This window comes from Chanos chanos, chromosome 8, assembly GCF_902362185.1.
Source record: "Chanos chanos chromosome 8, fChaCha1.1, whole genome shotgun sequence".
Taxonomy (NCBI): Eukaryota; Metazoa; Chordata; class Actinopteri; order Gonorynchiformes; family Chanidae; genus Chanos; species Chanos chanos.
Genome location: NC_044502.1, coordinates 38,184,307 through 38,204,027, shown reverse-complemented (window position 1 = coordinate 38,204,027; position 19,721 = coordinate 38,184,307). Strand labels below are relative to the sequence as shown.

At 40.9% G+C, this 19,721-nt stretch overlaps 1 protein-coding gene across 1 annotated transcript in view; it reads left to right on the top strand.

Moving 5' to 3' along the window:
- syngap1b (synaptic Ras GTPase activating protein 1b) overlaps positions 1-19,721 on the top strand; it is a 54,143-nt gene that overhangs the window by 10,780 nt on the left and 23,642 nt on the right. Inside the window, exons 3-8 of the mRNA XM_030781795.1 lie at positions 11,170-11,264; positions 13,381-13,502; positions 16,473-16,626; positions 16,883-16,981; positions 18,897-19,136; positions 19,324-19,659. Coding sequence (XP_030637655.1) covers positions 11,170-11,264; positions 13,381-13,502; positions 16,473-16,626; positions 16,883-16,981; positions 18,897-19,136; positions 19,324-19,659 — 1,046 coding nt within the window. The remainder of the gene's footprint in view (positions 1-11,169; positions 11,265-13,380; positions 13,503-16,472; positions 16,627-16,882; positions 16,982-18,896; positions 19,137-19,323; positions 19,660-19,721) is intronic.

The window sequence follows — 19,721 nt, the reverse complement described above, 5'->3', positions numbered from 1 at the left end:
TCTAAAAAGAAAATCGGTTTTAATATGGGGCATCTGACCCGCCCACCACCAATAATTAACAACACTGCCTTTATCAAATGTTTCTTTTGATAGCAGTAAGCGCGAGTAGTCGTGAGAGCTTGGTCAACTCGTGCAGGATGAATCGTGTCATTTGAATGAAAGACAGGGAACAGCTGCTGCTGTTTCTAGAAAAACACACGAAGCCTTAAGCAAAGCGACAATGTTTCTCTGACCTTGAGCAGTGAAGCCATTTCCTTCAGAGGCAAAATGGCCAGAGAGAAAGCTGTCATCGAGCATTTCAAAGCTACTGATGAAGGCACTTGACTTTTAATACATAATATTTAAATGAGAAATTCATAAAATTGTGGCATTGTGCAGGACATTGTGGAACATAACATAAACATGCCTATAGCATTATTGTGTTGCCTACATTCACATTTGCTCTTATGACTTGTCTAATTATAATTCAGTTTTGATCAGTTGGCTAAATGTTAGTCTCACAGCATTGTCACAACGGTTCCTAGGAAAACAGAATGATATGAAATATCGGAATTGTATTAATGGTTTTCTTTCGTTAGTGATGCTTAGGAGGATTCCTTCAAATGATCCAATTTCATCTCTCTAAAAGCAAGTTAGTATTATTAAAATGTATCCGGCATTTGATAAGCCCATCTGTCCGGATCTTTCCCTTTACATCTATAGTCCCTGCAACTCAGCCTGTTCTAATTGAATATTTGCACACAGCACTGCAGCCCCAGTGGTGCATATCTGCTCAGGGGGAGCGCGGAAGTGCTGTCAGGCTACAGCTTGATGCTGATCTCTCGTTCCTTAAAGCTCACTGTGCACACTGCTGCACAGTTATGCCCTCACACACTTTCTGAAGGTGCTGAGCAGTACAGAAAAGCAAAATAAATGTCATGACAGATTCTTGTCTCTCTGCTCCGTGTATTTGTTTGTGTGTTTGTGTGTGTGTGTGTGTGTGTTTGTGCGCGCGCGCGCGTGTGTGTTTGTGTGTGTGTCCACGTGCACATGTATGCCATTGCCAACACCACAGTTTACACCACAGACTTGGCACTGAGCCCAGCCAGGTGGCACTGTGCACGCTTCAAGTGTGTCCTCGTTTCAAAATCATCCCTCTTCTCATCTCAGACTGTCACTGGTGTTTCTGTGGTCTGTTCAGTGTGGCTAAACGCATCCACCCCCCTCCTCCCTTCTCCCTACTCTCTCCCTGCATGCCTCCATCCTTTTCCTCCTCCCACTATGCATGCGTTCTCTTTGTCGCTGTCATTTCTGTTTCTTGTCGCATCATCTTTAATCTTCGACTGGACAGATTTTGTCTTTATTTAACATTTATCGTGTAAAACAAAATGGATATTCACGTTACTCCATTAATTGCAGCACTTCTCAGTATCCATCAATCTCGTTCCTCTCAACAAATTCTCATCAGTTTCAAATTTTCCTTTTTTCTTTCTTTTTTTTATCTCAAGGTGACTGAATGCCCCTCTTCTCTCCAAATGTGTTTGCCTCAGTGTGTACATAATGATTTCATATGTCATCTTTTATTTAGATATGTGAGTATTTACTGAATATGCCCACATGCCACTGTTTCTAGCCTTAATCTCTTTTAAGATGACAGAATACAGTATATGACTGACACTGGTTCTAGCCCTGACCCCATACAGATCCATTTAATCCTGCAGTACTGTCAGTAAATTCTTGATTTGTTAAACGAATGGCAAAAAAAAAAAAACTATACAGGTTTCAAGAGACCAGAAAGTCTCACAGAGGTCTGTAGATCTGCTTTCGGTGGTCATTGATGGTGTACTGCAATGAATCATCCTGTCCCATACAACAGATTACCTCTACTTTGGATCAGAGGTAAAGATTACGGTTGTGAATCACTTCATATCTATTTCCTGTCGGTTTTGGGCTATTACAGTGTCTAGAGTGATGTGAAAAAATTAGTTGGTCACACAGATAAACTGACTGAAGCAGTGCTACCTGACAAAAATTTAGCTAAATTCCCAGAACTGCTTAGGCTTTCTCTTTCCTGGTGAAAGCAAAGTCAGAATGTAATGATTTATGGATTAGGCATCTGGCATCTAGGCATCTCTGAGCAATATGAAGTCATTCAAGGTCATTACAAATGACAGGGGCCAGATGTCTGGAGACCTGAATCTGAGGCCACTTTCACTAGCTGTGAAACCACTAATAGACTGTCTCTAGTGATAGATGGTAAATAGTTGTTGTTGCATGTCACAGAAAACAGTTCATTTCAGCTGCTTATTGCTTTACTTTTGTAATGCATATTTGAGATCATTAAGAATTGTATAACTAACATGGACACATGTCGAAGAGAGGTTTTCATGATGGGGAAAAAAAAAACAGCATTATTATATAATCTGCCAAGACACAGCTACACAGCAGAAAGCAAGGTTGTGTTTGCATGGTATCTGTGACAGCGCTGAGGGAAAAAATGCATAATTATGAGTCCATTAATTTTGAATGTCATCTCTCTACCTGGTACATACTAAACATATTTTTTAAAATCCTAACAAGAGCTCCATATATTGTAATACAGGATGACAAATCTTTCCAGCACTTTCTGCAGATTCTGAAAATGTTGGCTTTTGAGAATATCTCTGTTATTAGTCTCTGTCCCCAATGCAATATGTTAGACGCAACCTAGTAGGCAGTTATTGTAATATGACAGTGGTGGGCGACATGGTGCCAGTTAGTGACATGTGAGATTCTATTAGTGACATAGAGGTATATGTAAAATGTTGTTACACCAGTTGAATGATTTACTATTTAACATTGTTGCAATGAGGTTTGTACTAATAGTGCAGGCAATCAGTCAAGAATCTTATCAGGTTTGTAAAACAATAGGTTTCGTTATTATATACTTCTAAATGGAAAAGCTCTATGCCATCAGCTGCAAGTGGGAGAGAAAATGGTTGTTGTTGCAAGACAGGTGAAAAGTATAAAGTAACAGAAGAGTGAGTAATTGAGTGTTAATGAGTACGGTTGGAATAGAAACATGGCGAGTTAAAATAAAGAAGAGAGTGGATACATGTCTACATTGAGTTTAGCTTCGTTTTCCTGATGGTAACCATGGAAATAATTATAGAGCAGACACAGACAGTTGGAGAGCATGCAAGAGAGACAGAGAGAAAGGAAAAGAGAGAGAGAGAGAGAGAGAGAAGAGGAGGTGGAGCAGAAGAGAAGGGCAGAGAGAAAAAGAGAGAACTGGAGACTCCTTTAAAAGGATTACTGTCTTCAGCTTTTAAAGATATTTAATTATTTTAGATATGTAGATGCATGTCTTGCAGGCTACAATGGACATATCAAAAACTACAGAAAAAACTGCCCACCCTCTTCAAGACCAAATTTGTTTTCATAACATTCCAGAAGCCCATGCAAAAGCACTGAATTATAGATTAAATTTAGAGTCAAATATAAAACATAGGTATCTGTGTCTTAATGCTTCATATTTGTGATGTTTGCGTGTTGCGTCATAAGAACAGTCACCTATGTAAGGGTGTGACCTGGTATGCTCTGGTCTAGTTCTGTCTGTCATCCAGAGATTGGCCACTAGACCCACTGTTCAGTATCACTGGTATCTGCCTCAGCACTGTGGGGTGGGTGGAAAGTTGCAGTTGTCATGGAAACGCATGTTTCTCCAACATGCTGATCACTTAACCGTTAGCTTTTGGTGAAAATGACTGAGCTTGATTAAATCGATGGCTGATATGCGAATATGAAAGTGCCTTATTTTCAGCATATATTAAAGAGTAGCCAAGATATCACAACCTTAAGACAGGCAGCTCGTTGTAAGCCAAGCAGACAGCTTGCTCGGTTATATCACTGTAATTTTGTTTTCATAAAAGTGAATCCACTGAATTTTGACTTGTTCTGGTCATTTATTTCACCGATACTGGAGGTGTGTGATTATGCACATTCCTCCCACACAAACCTGCATCTGTGCACCTCTCCACTCACAATGCCTGCAAGCAGCCGCATACAGGAGTTCACGTGTCACTGTGTGTGTGTGTGTGTGTGTGTGTGTGTGTGTGTATGTATGTATGTGTGTGTGTGTGTGTGTGTGTGTGTGTGTGTGTGAGTAGGCAGACAGAGACAGAGAGTTGCCAAGACCAAGAGAGAGTGACTGAGTGAGCAAGCGAGCGAGCGAGAGAGAGAGAGAGAGAGAGGGAGAGAGAGAGAGAGAGAGAGTTCACCCTGGCCACTACATGAAGTACTTTCCATCACTCTACATCCTATCGCTACTCCACCCACTACCGCTTGTCTGCAACTCTGTCCGTCTCTGTTCTCTCTTCATCGGAAAACACTGCGAGTAAGAGTGAGGGTTAGAGAGAAAACAAGAAAGAAAAAAGCAGAGAAGGATGGGATGGAGTGGTATGACTTTTTGCACAGTTGAAAGAAAAATGCCTGTCACCAACGGAAAACCGAAGTAAATATTCCGGAATAAGAAAAACCCGGATTTGCATATCCATTCAAAATTTAGAGCAATTCAGTAAGGAGAAGAAATAATCGATTTTTTACTGTTCAGTAATTGTTCCTTTCTAGCTTACGCAATGCATCGCGTTTTACTTGCCTCTAATTAATTTGCACCACGTTAATGTGAAGGCGTTGAGAGAGGTGATCAACGTTGACGGAGATCCGAGCAGCAGCCCCGATCCCTTCTTTCCTTGCGAGAGTAGCGAAGCTGAAGCGAGATCTCCAGCTCACGCAGCTTGGACCGTACTCGCACAGCGAGGAGAAGACTTCGATTTATTTAACCTTGGACTAGATCTCTATCGGAGCGATTCCAATTCGAGTGAGCTGGGAATTACGCATTAATGTTGTAATTGGCACAGCTGCTCAAAACTGTTCTTGTGTACGCTTTTTAAAGATACACACACACATACGCGCACACGCCACACACGCACACAAACACATACGCACACTCACCCTCACCTACACAAACAGAGATTTATATATATACATACACACAACAAAGTTTGGTTTTCTGTTCACGACGTTTATCGTTAATACAGCACTGAGCCATACAGTTATGTTGATGAGGCGTAGAAGGCAAGTAATCAGTACATGCTAAATGGTTATCTTACAAATTTATAACTGATAAGGCATTTTTGTTACTGATGAAAATAATTTACAGTTTTCACAACTCAAATGCATCACACAGCAACACATTCTTAGATCGAGGTACGACATCTGATGCAAAATTAAAGATACAACCAAAACATGAGAGAATTTCGACACAGAGGACTTTTTGTAGGTTACCGAGGAAACGGCAGTGGGATTGCGGCACAGCGTGAGGATTGTAAAGGGGCTGGAACTGCGAGAACAAGTGAGAAAGATCAGGGAGAGGCCGGGGAAACGGAGCTCTCGGCAAGGCTGGAACGGCCGCTACTGGTGCTGGAGAGCGTGACTGAGTGGAGGTGGAGGGTCGAACCACACATGAATGAAAAATTATAACACATTGTCCTCTTGGGTAAAGCCTACTTTTCAACATCTTCAGAGGCGAGTCAGTCTGTTTGCTAATAGCTTGATTTTCTATGAGAAATATCTATTAAATGTCAAGAGGGGAGAGGTCTGAAATATTCTAAATGTACTCCACCTCCACAAATAACTTTTTAAAAAAGAAAAAAAAAACAGGAATGGAGCATTGAAACTTTCCTCTTACGTCAATAAGATATTCATGTATATTTCCTTACTGGAGAAATAGTAACCTGGAGAATGCTTGTCCTCTTTTATGCCCACTGTAACGTGAACATTCTGTGTACTTAATATTTGGTTGCATTATGCTAAAATTTTGACTTTGATGAAAGTAACATTGTTCCCTCAAGTTACTTGGGATATGAAGTCTTGGGTTTAATTAGTTTGTACTTAAATAATTGCATATTTAGTAGCCTGCTGCCTGTGATAACAAGGCATCATGAGTAGATTTTTTTGAGTAGTTTTATTAAATTGCAATGTTGACAGCTATTTAGAGCTTACATTAATCAGATATTGCTGACATAGAGTTGTACAGGTTGTTATCTGATAAATGTTAAGATATTATAAGATATTACTGTTCGCATAGGAGTAATTACGTAGCAATTGCTTATTCAGCTGACATCAGAAGTTAGCTCAAGAACTTGTCATTCTTTGGCATGTAATAAACAAGCCTTTCAGCCATATAAACTTATTCCAATAGAACCTCCCTCCCCAAAACATACACACACACACACACACACACACAGACAAACACTGGATCGACATTTAGCAGGCATGGACACATCAGTGTCTATTGTATATCAAGTTTGGCCCGAGGGGAATTTTACAACAACAACTACAACAAAAACTGGACCTAATGACAACAGGAGAAGCAGTTCCAGAAGAGTGGACGTCTTAAATGAGCACTTTGTTTGATGCCATCGTAATCGTACACTCAGAGTCACACAGAGGGCAAGATCTGAAGGAAAATACAAGCAGCTTGGGAATCATACTTTATTAGTCAACTGCTTTCTCTGCTGTAGGTAGGACCCAAAAATCACTCTGAATTTGCTTCATTTATTTAGTCTGTATTAACTAGTTTCTGCAATGTCTTGTTTTTATCCCTTCTTAAACATGTACCCTTTTATTTGTCTTGTTTGGTGAAATAACTGTGAATAGCATCATTCTTATCATTTTGCCTTTTTTATTTTCTTACATCTGCCTGACCAGTTCAATGACAAATAATTTAAGAAGAAAAAAAAACCCAAACAAAATTATGTATATGTATTTACTGAGAAGACTTAGTTAAACAGAGTTTGGTATGCCTCTCTCCCTTAATGTCTCAACTGCATAAGTGCCAAAGACCAGTACATATCACAGGTCTACAGTTTCCTATTTAAATGACATTATACTTATTGCTCCATAATATTCCACATTATCCTCAATTCAGTTGACATGACAGCTCAGTGCAGTATTCCGCTCAGTCTTCAGCTCAGTGCTAAAGGTCACAGAGGGAATGTGGTGGAATTGAACCGGTATTCCGATTACATTTATAGTTATGGTTAAAGCTCCTCCCACAAAACAGAAGATCATTCTCCTCATTAAGAACATGAGACTGAGTCATACTGGGACACTACATTTTCAGACAGTCGAAACATGCTTTTGTTGTGAGGATTGAGGGGTTTGTGTGAACGAATGGTCAACAGGCTTAGAACATGTGAGGCGCGTGGATTTTTCATAGATTTAAATCAGGGAGAAAATTCTATTTGTAGAATAACTCTTCAACAATCAGGGTGGTAAAGCTGGCAACCGTTGTCATGTAACCCCTTTGACTGCGAAAATATTCAGCTTGTTCTTACACAGTAACTTTACAACACTGAGCTCATGCTGCAGTAAATCTCTCATTGCTTTTTTTTTACATAGAAAAAGTTTGGGTAAACTTAACTTAAAGCTGCGAGGTAGAACGGATTCTACAACTGTCACGAGGCTTTAGAGGACTTATGAGAAACTTTTCAGAAAGTAAATTGAAATCAGACCTAGCTGTATTGTACTAATGCAACTGCATAACCAAAGCAAGGAAAAATTTTAATGTGAATGACAGTTCTTACAGGAAAACATGCACAGGCTCCTCTGACAAACAGAAACTTTGTCTAAACCAGTGCATAAAGAGTGAGAGTGAAAAATCCCTGGAGATGACAGCTCCAAGATGCATTATTTAGAGCCAAAACATTGTGAGGAAAACAGAGCAAATATACAACATATTTTGGCATTTGTAATAAACAGACATTTTATTTGACTTATCAATTTGTCAGCTAGCCAGGATTACAGGGAAACATGATTAGTTAATTGCAAGATGGTCATAATGTTAAATTAATTCCAATTAAACCTCAATTAGTGGCTAATCCTAAGGATTCACTCAAACCTAATGGAGACAGCTTTGGACAGGGTTTGTTTGGAAAGCATCATGCCACATAATATAGACAATAACAATTTGTTAGCACCTCAGACTTGGAAAAAAACCCAACACAGCACACTTTATATCATTTCAATTTGCATGTATATTTTGCTGTCATTTATGATTAAAATCGGTTTAAATTTCAGAAAACAGAGTAATTTCACCCCCCTCCTCCCTCTCTCACTCTCTCTCTCTCTCTCTCTCTCTCTCTGTCCTTTGGTCTCTCTCGTTCTCTTTTTTTCTTCTTCCCTTGTGCTACCTCTCCTTTTCTCTCTAAGGGACTAAGCTGGAAGCTGTTTCCACCCACACACTTCAGCTCCAGCTTTCAGCTTGACATCAGATTTACATTCACAATAAAAAAGTGCACACATTCACACACATACTCCCACCCACCTGCACCCACACAGCCGCACATGCGCACACTCAAGCATGCACACATACAGACACACACTCCCCCCCCCTCTCTCTCCCTCTCTCTCTGTCTCTACCACCCTCTCTCAAGCTCTCAGCTAGATGTCAGATTTATACACACAGTGAAAAGGTGCAAACGTTAAGACTCGTATCAAATTTTGACCTTGGCTATAATGACAAATGTATAGGATTGACAGACATGCGTTCGCATACAAGTGTCATTTTAGTCTGGTCATACTGGGTTAGATCTTACCCTTCTTTAGAATGGAGCTGTTTTTTCGTCTGCCTTTAGCTTGTGTTTGGTGGCATTCATTGCTCTACACCTATGGATGTACCTTCACTTCGGGGGTTTTTTTTTTTTCATCATGTGCCTCTCTAAGTCGAACGTAAGGTACTAGGAAATGTTGCCATGGCAACAAAATAAAGAGCCTAGATTCAGATCAAAAAGAGACTAAGTGAGAAATTGAAATAAGTGGACCTGTTGAGCTCATCTCACTGTTCTTTTTTTTAGTTTGGTATAATTGAAAGCAGCATTAAATGGTGGCCTTTCATGGCTGTAGTCCATTAAGTATTTCTTAGAGGACATTCATAATAGCAGGCATTAAAACATCAAGCCTTCAATCCTTGCACCCTGTGTCATTCATATCCATATTATTGGCTCAAATGCCATGTCTAACTGTACATAAGTCAGAGCAGAAATCCCAAAAATAGAGTTAATTAAAAAAAGTGTCAGATCTCAGGAGACTGACATGTTTTAAATGGGTCGTATGAAACCATGAATCAACGTCACATCTGATGTGCATGACATTGTTGATGTGTATAACGTTAAAGCTTTCAATTGTTTGTCCTTTCTACAGTATCTGCAAGAATTGTTTAGATTAGGAGCTTAGTTCTGTTTCTATTAGTACACATGATTTTTGACGGCACTGCAAAAGGTCATTACAAGTTAACTGACTTGATAATTAGAGATGCATGTGCTCTGTTTTGACATGAACGGTTTTGAAAATTTAATCTGCTTGGTGGATTGACTTCAGTATTGTCATAACAATGACGCTGGAAGTGAAGGACTTCTGGTATGGCAAAATAAGAGCAGATGCAGACGGTTTGTACGGCTCTGTTTAAATATGCACTGTAGAAATACAGTTTGTAAGGATGGGGAGAGAGAGAGAGAAAAAGTGCTGACAAAGGAGAGTTGAAGCATGTGGAGCAGTTTCAATGAGTTGAATGAGATGGGACCTAAGAGTGGAATAAGACAAAAGGAAGGAATTGATTAATATCAAGACATAAGAGAAAGGAAGAAAGAAGGAGAGAGAGAGAGAGAGAGAGAGAGAGAGGGAGAGAGAAAAAAAGGGGGGAGGGGGGAAAGAGAGAGGCACAGAGACAGAGAAATGCCAGAAAGGAGGCTGTGTCGAGTTGAGGGATAAATACACTATTTGAATTATGTAAAATAGGTGCGTGGGAGAAAATGAGCAAACTGCATGAGAGGCTGAGAGAGAGACACACACAGAGAGAGAGAGAGAGAGAGAGAGAGACACACACACACACACAGAGAGAGAGAGAGAGACACACATACACACAGAGAGAGAGAGAGAGAGAGAGAGCAAAAGAATGAGAGACAGGGATCAAGAGCCGAAGTGTGGTTTACAGTATGTGGGAGTGATCACAGTGGAAGAAGAGAGATGGATACATAGAGTACAGGAAGAGAGAGAGTGAGAGAGGGAGACGCAGAGAGTGATGCCACAGGGCCGGTGGGCTTCTTCACTGCCACTGCTTGCGAGACCACACAGTCAAACTCCTCTCTCTCCTTCTTCTTCTTCTTCTTCTTCTTCTTCTTCTTCTTCTTCTTCTTCTGTACCCTCATTATTCTGCCCATTCATTTGTTTCTCTTCGTTCTGTTCTAATTAATTTCCTGCAAAGTCCTGGGCAACTCTCAAGTCTCTCCTCCCCATCCATGTCTAAAATGGATAGCCTAGCACAGTCACCCACTGACTGTGCCTCTGAATTGGAAATATACTCAAGGACGTCAGTCAGTAAGTGCTTTGTTTGTCAGCACTAGCTTCTCCTGACTGCTGTTAGACTGCCTTTTTTGAGTTGAACTTCAAAAGCAGACAATGTACAGTCCTCTGACCCTGCCACCAACACACACTCATACACACATGTGGGTACACCTACACACACACAGAACAAGAGAGCTTTTTGGCTGTGTCTAAATGACAGGCTATTTCCTGTTATGTCGCTAGGAAGACCCAATTATCGAAATTTTAAAGTTCTGAAGCACAGTATGTATGAGTTGTTCTAATTCTCTCTCTCTCTCTCTCTCTCTCTCTCTCTCTCTCTCTCTCTCACACACACACACACACACACACACAGACACACACACACACACACACACACACACACACACAAATTAAAAGGTAGTGGATTAGTTGACCCTCATGACTGAGATATTAGGGAATGTACCTCTGGGTCTCTGGGTTTAGTTTGCTTATTTTCAAAATAAGAACAGATCTTGACTGTTTTGAGGAACGTCTGATGCACTGAGAAAAAATTGTTTGTGTCTGTACAGCTGATGCGCGTATGCTCTGTTTATCTTAATGTGGAAGACTGACAGGTATAACGAAAGGTTTTAATCTATAGATAGAGATCTACGCATAAAAATATAATTTAATATCACGCAGTCTGTTTGTTGGCATGCTTTGTTATTTGAATGTTATACCGGTAATTTGAAATAGCCACGTAATGTGATATTGTTTGGGTCTGCCCTCAGTAACGCTAATACAGGAGAATCTCTCTCTTGATTCCAGACCACGCTCGTGCCCGGAGGAAGAGCATAGCCACCGGCAAGCAGCCAAGCATGGACATCCCTCCCACCGCCCCTCCTCAACCCTTCCGACAATCCGTGAGTACCCCACCCTCCCGACCTCGCTCCCTTCCCCCCTCGCTATCTCTTTCCCTCCCTCCCACCGCACCTCCACGCGCCCCAGGGTACCCCTGCCGAAAATCTGCCGGCACCCCACCTCTCCCCCTCTCTTTGCCCCTGTCGGTCTCTCCCTGCCTCTCCCCCCTCTCTCTCGCACCGCAGCAACAGAAAGAAGGACTGAGCACCCCACTGCTCCCTCAATCGCTCCCTCTGTCACCTTCCCTCTCTCTAACTCTTCCTCCCTCGCTCCCTCCTTCTTCTCCCCTTTTCTCTCACTGGGCTGGTGACTGGAGGGTTGCCGGCTCTAATCCAAGGGCGGGACCATTTATAGCACCTCTGCCCCCCGTTGAGGTACGTTATGCCAAGAACTTAGAGGAACACCTCACCGCTGTGAAGTGAAGTGAAGTGAAGTGAAATTTTGTAGACTCGTTCTGTAGAATACTGGTGCGATACAAGCCTGCTTGAGACTCAGAAGTGTCAGACAAACAATATTAGTCACTCCGTGGGTTAGCATGTCCATCTGCAGAGAAGCCAAGACTTAGTCATTTCCTGAGAATAAATCAAACAAAAGTTGGAACCGGAATAATTCCGCGGTGGTCCATGTGTTTGTCGTCACGCCTGCTGCATTTACGGCACCGGAGTTCACCCACCTGGTTTATAAAGCATGAAATGAGAATATATAAAAATGACTGAGGCAAACTAAGGTCAAAATGTTTTTGAAGTATGGGAATGATTGGGCCTTGTTTCAGTACTCTTACATGACTCCATTCCCACATGTCCTTTTCCACCAAACTTGCTAAAATTCTTTGGGGACCAAATATGTTGAAACAGTTTCATAGAAGCATCACTTAAATGCCGTGTAGAGTTTTTATAATGGTTTTCTCCAATCCTGGCAAATAAGATTAGTCACTTAAGAGAGTGAGGTGCCAAGGGATTGGGGCCCCTGAGGGGCCCTGGGACTGGGACAAGACCTACCTTTCAAATACAGCAATTACATATTTGTCCCAGATGTGGTTTTAATGTATGTTAATGTACAATCCATGCATAGGTTTTTATGAATTACAAATCATGAGAGGTCTCAGATCCTTAAATGTATAATTAAAAAAGGAGTTTAACAGTCACTTGGATTTAGACATACAGTCAGCCAGTGGGTAGCCTATAGTGCACTGTTGTATGCTTTGGTATGAATCTGTTTTTTATGCATATGTTAAATAATTACCTCATTTTATTTGCATAATGTTGTGCACCAGAATCAGTGTCACCACAAATATTGCTTGTCTGAGGTCTTTAAATGGAGTTGTTTTGGGGGTTTTGTCTGTCTCTCTTTCATGGCTATATTATTGATAGCTTTAGGATATCAATGAAAGGCACATGCAAGATCATTTTTTTATGTGTTTCAGAAAGTAAAATACACGATGTAATTTTAGTTACACTGTACTCATCAATGTTAAATTATGCAAATAACCAACAACACTAACTTATTTTAAAACATACTTATTGGTGACAGTTTGTCATTCTAAATGAAAAATCTAACATATTTATATTCTACCTCATTTGAACTGAAACTCACCTCATTCGAGTAAAGTGTGGTTGAGAGAGCACTCTTTTTCAACAGTGGTGTGAGATTTTAACTGACATGCATCTCTTACCCCATCTTGAGGACAACTCTAATCTGTCACACCACTGAATGGGAACATTTGCTGAACAACACTTCCCACTATTGGTTATTTAAGGACAGTGCAACTCTATCAGTGTGTTACATCATCTGTGACTATCTGAGGGGACTTTTTTGGTCTTTTAGAAATTGCTTTTGTGTCTTTTTTTTTTTTTTTTTTTTTACAAAGTATCCCGTTGTGCCTCAATATAACTTTTTTTTTTATACTGAAATGTCATTTATGCTTTGTATATTATTTTGTCATTTTCTCTATGACCCCCCTCCCCCACTCCCTCAATTTGCTTTCTAAACTGATTTCATTCTAAACCTCAGAATGTTGCGTTTCAAAATACTCTAAGACTGACTGCACTTACTTCGAATGACTTTTTTTTTTTCTCGTTTTTCACTCCAAATCTCTCTCTCTCTGTCTTTGTGACCCAGAGTTTCCTCAGCAGAAGACTGAAGGGTTCCATCAGGCGTGCGAAGAGTCAGCCCAAGCTGGACCGTTCCAGCAGCTTCCGACAAATGATCCTGCCACGCTTCCGCAGCGCTGATCAGGACAGGTACTGTCCGACCCTCTCTGACTACCCGACTGCTCAGGCCCTAACCTGTGTAGTCTTATTGCGTGGCTTCCTTACAGATCACCTGCATTAGTATTCTGCACCGGCCTTCTAATTCTCCTCTGTAGCATTGTTCATGCTTGAAGGTATATGTTACACTATTGACGGCTGTTTGATGACTGTTTATATGTTACACTGTTGATGGTTTGTTTGCCAGTGCTTATGTGCCTGAGGTTCCTAAATTGATCCGCAAAGTTTTGTTTTTTTTTTGTCAGATTTTGAAGGCTCGTGATACGTACTGTGCAGTTTTGGTAGTTTCAGAACTGTATGGATTGCAGGGTTACTGAAACTCTAAAATCATTTAATCCAGAAAATCCACTCTCTAAAGTTTCATTAGGGATGGTATAGCATAGAACTATGAGGGACCAGCTCTGTGCGTTGAGGGAGGACTGTATTCCAGGTGGTTGTGGCTATATTGATTCTTTTATTCTATATCCCAATGGGAAAAAAAAAACGATCTTGGTCTTGAATGATTGTGGTTATGTTTTCTCATCTCACGCGTCTTCTCTTTTACTGGTCAGACGTAGCGGTGCTGGTTCATGCTCAGGACTCAGGAGTCATGTAAGGGCAGGTTGAGGACAGATAGTTTTTTTTTGTCTGGACTGTAGTCTTCTAATAGAGATTTCAATGCAGCACTATCGTTTTTCCTTTGTTCACAAAAAACAAAGAATATGGAATGTCAGTATTAGACTTTGGCTTTTGAGTAGTCTCGTATAAGTCTTTCACAAAACACAGCACGTCAGCTCATGAACAAAAAGTTTTAGCTGATCCCCAAAATGATCATATAATGTATGCGTTGGATATACTTGACTCTGTGTGAGGTAGACCGGTATTGCATTGAGTGATTATCAGTTTATTATCTGTCAGTGTCAGTTTCTATGTTTTCAGTAGGGGCACAGCTCTTCAGAGAAGCATTCATCATATTGTTTCTTCTTAAGCCCCGATTATCTGATTTACAGACTCCAGTGCTCTTAAAATACTGTGTGATTATTGCATGCAGAACAGCAGTGGAACATTTCCATACTTCCATGCATGCTGAGCTTGTTCTGACCAGATAACAGATTTAGAAGAACAAAAATGAGAGCCGCCGATCTCTTAAAATGAACTGATTCCCGAAAAGCTGCAGTACGCGCAAAGTTCGTATAGAACTAATAACGGCGCCCACGATTAGACGAGGAATTTGTTTTGATTACGTTACTGGTCTAGCACGTTCTTAAAATTTTAATGGGCAGCTCTCACAGATATGGCATAAATGAGGTTACGGCCTGCAAAAGTATTATGAATGGAGAGGCTCTCCATTCAAAAAGCCATTTTTCTATTTTCCATTAAAAATTCATTTTAGTCCAGCACCAGTTGTAATCCTTTCTTTAGAAGCAGCCCAATAAGTACTTATGCTAACCATTTAAGCAGTCCTTATTTGACATGTAGCTATGAGCATGCATATCATGTGAGACTTAAATAAATACAAGCAGCTATTACCCTGCACCAAGGGACCTAAGATCTACAATATGACCATAGATGTATGTATGAAGGTATAATTTCAGGCTTAGACTTTTTGTGAGCTGATGTTTTGCTGTTACCAGGGCTTGCTGCATAGACCATGCTTAGATGCCTGAAGGTTGGAATCATAGATGTAAAGTCTTGTGATGCTGGTGCTATTCCATGGTGCTGTGCAGTTGGGCATGTAGCTCTTTAGTGTCTACCACTGTCAAGCCTTCTGCGTTTGCTTCATTTAACTCTCTTTCTATCTTGCCCTCTCCTGTGCTCTATCTTCTTGTCTTTTTCTTCTTCCGATCCCACAGTTTACATAACTCCTTGATTTCCTCTGAGAGGTATCTCTCTGTCTTCTATCCGTCCCAGTCTTGTTCTCGCTCACTCTCTCCCCCCCACCCCTCCTCTCTCTTTCTCTCTCTCCTTCCCCCACGCATCTCCTTTCATTTCTCTCATTCTGACTCATTCCTTTGGGTCTATTTTTAACCCTCTCTCTCTCTCTCTCTCTCTGTGTCTCTCTCCCGCTTTCTCTCCCCAAACTGCATGTATTTAATGCTCAGAAGTAGATATTATGGGTGAATGTATACAAAAGCAGACATTTGGAGATCGCAAGACACTTGGATACCTCAGGAACTTTAATAAGTAGGGATCTAAAGATTTCTTATTCTTCTGTCTTTCAGTAGCGACTCCTTCTTCGTTCTTCTCTCTATTCTTTAGTATTTCTGATTTTCCGATTTAGTCGAGGTTCAGTGGTTATATTTAATACCAGAGAGAGTCATTGTGTGTGTGTGTGTGTGTGTGTGTGTGTGTGTGTGTGTGTGTGTGTGTGTGTGTGTGTGTGGAGGGGGCAGGGGCAGGGGGGCGGATGACTGTGTGGGTGTGGATTTTATGTGTGCATGCTGGGAGATGTATTATGGTCTGTAATAGATGTAGCGTTGTATAGATATAGCCCTCTGTGCCGTGTACCGAGTCTGAGATACAATCTGTTCCATACCATAAGTGAAAATAACATGTACTTTAATGCTAATGCTTAGTATACTGCGACACCTCTGCATGTGTGGGAGTCCCGAACAAATGTTTTTTAGGTGGGATGTTGGGCTAAAGGTATATCTAAAAGTTCTCTAGTGCTAATGTTCTCTAGTGCTAACTATCATGGATAATTGTGGATGACAGCACCTTGCCACAGAACATGAAAAACACAGACATAGATGCTGATGTCTCAAGTTGCACAGAGAAAGGATTGCCCCCTTGTGCTCTCCATTTTTTATGACATCTCTCTAATGCTGTACACAACCCTTACTTTGAGTAGGTTATAATCTTAATTACATTGCACTCATGTTTCTTGTTGTTGTTGATGTTGTTGTTGTTTTTATTTTAAATTTGGGATTCATTTTCATCTACATTACATTTGATTTCAAATAGGACTCGTCTGATGCAGAGCTTCAAAGAGTCCCACTCCCATGAATCATTGCTGTCTCCTAGTACCGCAGCAGAGGCCTTGGACCTCACCCTGGATGAGGATGCCATTATCAAACCAGTTCACTCCAGTATCTTGGGGCAGGAGTACTGTTTTGAGGTAGGATAAGACTTCAGATTACATGGCAAAGAACCATTAAGGGTTTGTAAAGTTCTATCCGTTCATCAAAGCATTAAAAAAAAAAAAAAAAGAAATCCGTGCTGTTCTCTCACACAAGGTTGTCAGAATACTTCTAATCGGGCTCACATATCCAACAGAGAAGTGCATAGTTATTTCAGGATAAAGGATATCCTTATACAACTTGTCATCTCTCTGTGTGGCTAACGGTTGCTGATGTCATTACCTCTAAACTCAGGTGACGACCGCCTCAGGGACAAAGTGCTTTGCTTGTCGCTCGGCTGCAGAGAGAGACAAGTGGATAGAGAACCTACAGAGGGCTGTCAAACCCAATAAGGTGAGCAAAAAGCACAAAGGTTTTGGAAGGTTGGAAGAAGGAATCTCTTCATCCCTCTCTCGTTTGATGTCTATTTAACTCTATCTCAAAATCTATCTCCACTTACAACCTGATGGTGTGTATTTGGCTTTTTTTTTTTTTTTTTTTGTCAAATCAAACTTGATTGTGGAGTTGCAGTCAAAGCTGTGATAATCAAGTCAGTTGCAAAAAACAAAACAAAAACAAAAACAAAAAAAACAACAACCTGAGACCAAGTCTCTTGAGACCGTTCTAGACTGAGACTGGCACAATCTGCCTTTAATTTGGTACTGGCTGTCCTCAGAAAATGTTGTGGTTTGCACAACTGCCACAGTAATGACTGGCAAAAATGTGTAGTGCATATTAGAGTAACTGTAGCTTGTTACGTTTTTTGTTTTTTTTGGATTTAGCTTAGTTTACTGTTTGTTCCTCCTTGTATATAACGCAGTGTATAATTTAGATTGTGAGCAATAAATATGGTGTAGGCATTTTAAAAGCCAACTTGAGAACACTGATTTGGGGCAGAGTGGACCAACTATTATCCGTTGAATTACTGCAGCATACTCACAAAGGTGTGTGCATTCTTCTGATAGCATGGCTACGAATAAACTCTTCATGGTTTGGAAAATGGCAAAATTTGCAGATATTGCTGATCATTTACATTTACATGTATGAGTTAAGCAAGAGGGGTGATGGTAAAGTTATGTTTGGTTGTGGCATCAGCATGGAGTGCCATGATTACAGGTTACATTTCATTTAACTTTTGTTGCAAAGATAATGAAGACTGGGAAGATTTGCACTGTTCTAACAGATGTTGTAGGACTTCAGTGTGACTAAGTCAAGGTCAAAAAGGTGCCTGATTTCAAGACAAAACTAAAACCCTCCAGTCATTGCAGTAGTCAAAACTAGTATTTACTAGCTTGAGTGCTCTTGCCCGAGCGCATATGAAATTCCCGTTCTGACATTTACAACGGTAGGATTGATATCATAAAAATTTAAACCTAACATCTCAGATTTCTTGTCCACCATCAGCCCGTTCATACAATCCTATTTTGTGCTCAAAGGTGAAAATCATCAGAGTCCACCCCCACACCCACCTCAAACACCACCTCACTCTCCTTTCCATTTGTTATTAAACAGGAAGCTTGAACTCTTAAGTACAAACTTGGGAGTGCAGTCATTAAAGCTGTACCTGATTGAAATCACCAGTGCGGACTGACTCATCCAGATGCTCTAACTGCAGGAGGTTAGGGTGATTCATGATAAAGACACAGGCCTCCAAAACCATCAGCACAGTCATGCTTCTCAGAGCAGATGCATAGGTGAACAGGACACACTGAGGGCATTCATACATTTGGTTTCTGCTCCGACATGTTTGTTTATTCTGTTTTTTTCTTTCTTTCTTTTTTTTTTACTTTCGAAGCAGTTCAGAGCAATGACTGAACGGATGTTCTAGACAGAACAGCTTGATTTCTTTAATTACACAGCGACCGAGCACTCAAGACACTTCTCTTAAAATTGACGGTATATTTAGCAATCTATATTCACCCATATGAGCCAAGAAGAGTGATCCAGTGGTGTCTAGATCTGTATAAATGACTCACCCTTCACTAAAACATCGGGCTCCACAATCAGCAGAGCACTCTAGCCTCCCAGCAGATTTCAAATATAGTTTTTGTAATCATATGCTTACAGTGCTTTTCCCCTCTGATGCATTTCCAATGCACCAAAACCATTCTCTTCTCTTTCTGAGCATATTAGTTTCTTACTGAATGCAAACTCACGTCTTATATTAATGGATTCTTTTTGGTTCATTACTCTCAGTGGCTGTCTCACTGTGCCACTTTATTCTCTCTGTTTTCAATGTCATTATCCCTTTCTGCTTGTCACCAATCAGGACAACAGCCGGCGAGTGGACAATGTATTGAAGCTTTGGATCATTGAGGCAAGGGAGCTTCCACCAAAAAAGCGCTACTACTGCGAGCTGTGCCTGGATGACATGCTGTATGCTCGCACCACCAGCAAGCCCCGGACGGACACCGTCTTTTGGGGCGAGCATTTCGAGTTCAACAACCTGCCGGCTGTTCGGAACCTCCGCCTTCATCTGTATAAGGAAACGGACAAGAAAAGACGCAAGGTAAGGGATCCGCCGTTCTGAGACCGCTAATCGGCTCTCCGCTAATATTTCAGGGGACTTTAGCATAATGTTTTGTGGGGAGAAAGATATTGGAGTGTCGCTCTTGTTGTTTTGGAAAAATTAGAGCCTCTGTGGAGAAATGATGAACATTCTGTCATTCTTTTGTCTTTGTCTCTCATGCCAACAGGAAAAGAGCACTTATCTAGGATTGGTCAGTATCCCTATCTCAAGCATCACTGGAAGACAGTTTGTAGAGCAATGGTACCCAGTCATTCAACCCAGTGTCCTAACCAAGGGAGGGGGTGTTGGAGGAGGCAAGATCATCAATGCCTCCTTAAGACTCAAGTCCCGATTCCAGACAATGAGTATCTTGCCAATGGAACTATACAAGGAATTTGCTGAGTATGTAACTAACAACTACCGCACACTCTGTGCTGTCTTGGAGCCACTACTGAGTGTCAAAAGCAAGGAAGAGGTGGCCTGTGCACTGGTGCATATACTTCAGAGCACAGGGAAGGCAAAGGTACATTATAACAATAAAAAACAGTCATGATTTGCACTGCTATCAGTCAAATAATACATGCT